We start from the raw sequence: 1,508 nt of genomic DNA, 5'->3' as shown, positions 1-1,508 counted from the left end.
AATAATAATAATAATAATAATAATAATAATAATAATAATAATAATAATAATAATAATAATACTGTTAATAAATAGCAGTAATGATGATAATAGTAAAGTAGTAATAATAACAAACTTTTCCAATAGCAGCAGTAGTGGTAGCCATATCAAGTATGAAAGCATCATTTTTAGCTTTAGCAGCAAATGCTAAAGGATTTGTACCAAGTGCTGGTTTACTGGATCTAGTTGGATACATGATCGGTGATGTATTCGTAAATGCCATACCCTTAAATATATTTGTGAATTTTTTTAAATTAATTTATCAAATTATAAGATTTTGGCAAAAAATTTTTGACAAAGAATTCATTCCTAAACTTTTGTTTTTTCTTGTCATTATAATAATTTAAAATTGTATCGTTCTTTTCAGTTTTTTCATCTTTTTTTTTCTGCTTATCTTTTCTTCTTATTGAAAAACCACTAGATATAAGACAAAAGTTGAGAATTCAATAAAATAAAATTAATTTTATGGTATTTAATTTATTCATACTACATGATTGCATAATTAAAGATTTAAAAAAAAAGGAAAAAAATGAAAAAATATTATAATTACAAGAACTCCTTCATTCATTGCACGTATACTATACCATCCAGCAATACCGAAATGATTTGATCCTGTAATATTGCAGAATATATGATAGAATAGTTAAGTAATTAAAGTTATTATAATTTAGTTTTATAGCCTTTAAAAAAAAAAAAAAGGAAAAAAAGCATAATATTAAATGAAGTTATAATCTTGATAAATTATAACAAATTATATTTTATCATAAATTGATAAATTGTTTCGACAAATTGGTAAATTAATTGTAAGTGATTGTAATCAATGGACGATTATATATGATTAAATTAATTGTTTAATTGTAATTTGATAAATTACAATCAAAATGTGAAATATACGATTGTATATGATTAAATTAATTGTAATTTGATAAATTATAAATTACAAATTACATAAATGAATCACGGTCTTCCTTTTTTTTTCCTCGGATATTATTGTTAAGTAAGAATTAAATTAATTGAAACATTATATCCAAAACAAAATTCCGATAATTGGAATAAAAATTTATGGTAGCAAATAATGATTTAATAATTTCAATAAAATTTTGACGGGTTAATTTTTTGCGATTAAAAATTAACAATAAAATAAGCAAATTAATTGAATATTTCAAAAAGCGTTTAATTCCTTCCTTTTTTAAACATATTTATTTAATTTTTAATTTAATGATCAATTTCTGCTTATTCCCTCAAAATGAACTAATTGAAAGGACAGATTAATCAGTTTTGGTAAATTTAAAAAATTTCAAAAATAATAAAACAAAATAAACTGTTATTGTTCTGTTTAGGCTAAATTTAAATTGAATTTCGTCATAGCGTAATAAAGCACACAAAAAGTAAGTAAACGTAAAATTATGCCTCATTGAAGGATGAAATTTCATTCGCAATAAAAATAACAAAACAACAAAAACAACAAC

At 21.4% G+C, this 1,508-nt stretch overlaps 1 protein-coding gene across 1 annotated transcript in view; it reads right to left on the bottom strand.

The window, feature by feature from the left end:
* The window catches only part of LOAG_19042 (hypothetical protein), a gene marked incomplete at both ends in the record, with an annotated part of 3,379 nt that extends 2,772 nt beyond the window's left edge, over positions 1-607 (bottom strand). Inside the window, 2 exons of the mRNA XM_020451698.1 lie at positions 116-265; positions 590-607. Of these exons, the coding sequence (XP_020304500.1) occupies positions 116-265; positions 590-607 (168 nt within the window). The remainder of the gene's footprint in view (positions 1-115; positions 266-589) is intronic.
* Between the last annotated feature and the right edge of the window lie 901 nt (positions 608-1,508).

The sequence above is a fragment of the Loa loa genome (genome assembly GCF_000183805.2).
Source record: "Loa loa unplaced genomic scaffold supercont3.1023, whole genome shotgun sequence".
NCBI classification, from domain to species: domain Eukaryota; kingdom Metazoa; phylum Nematoda; class Chromadorea; order Rhabditida; family Onchocercidae; genus Loa; species Loa loa.
This window is presented reverse-complemented; position numbering and strand designations above follow the sequence as displayed.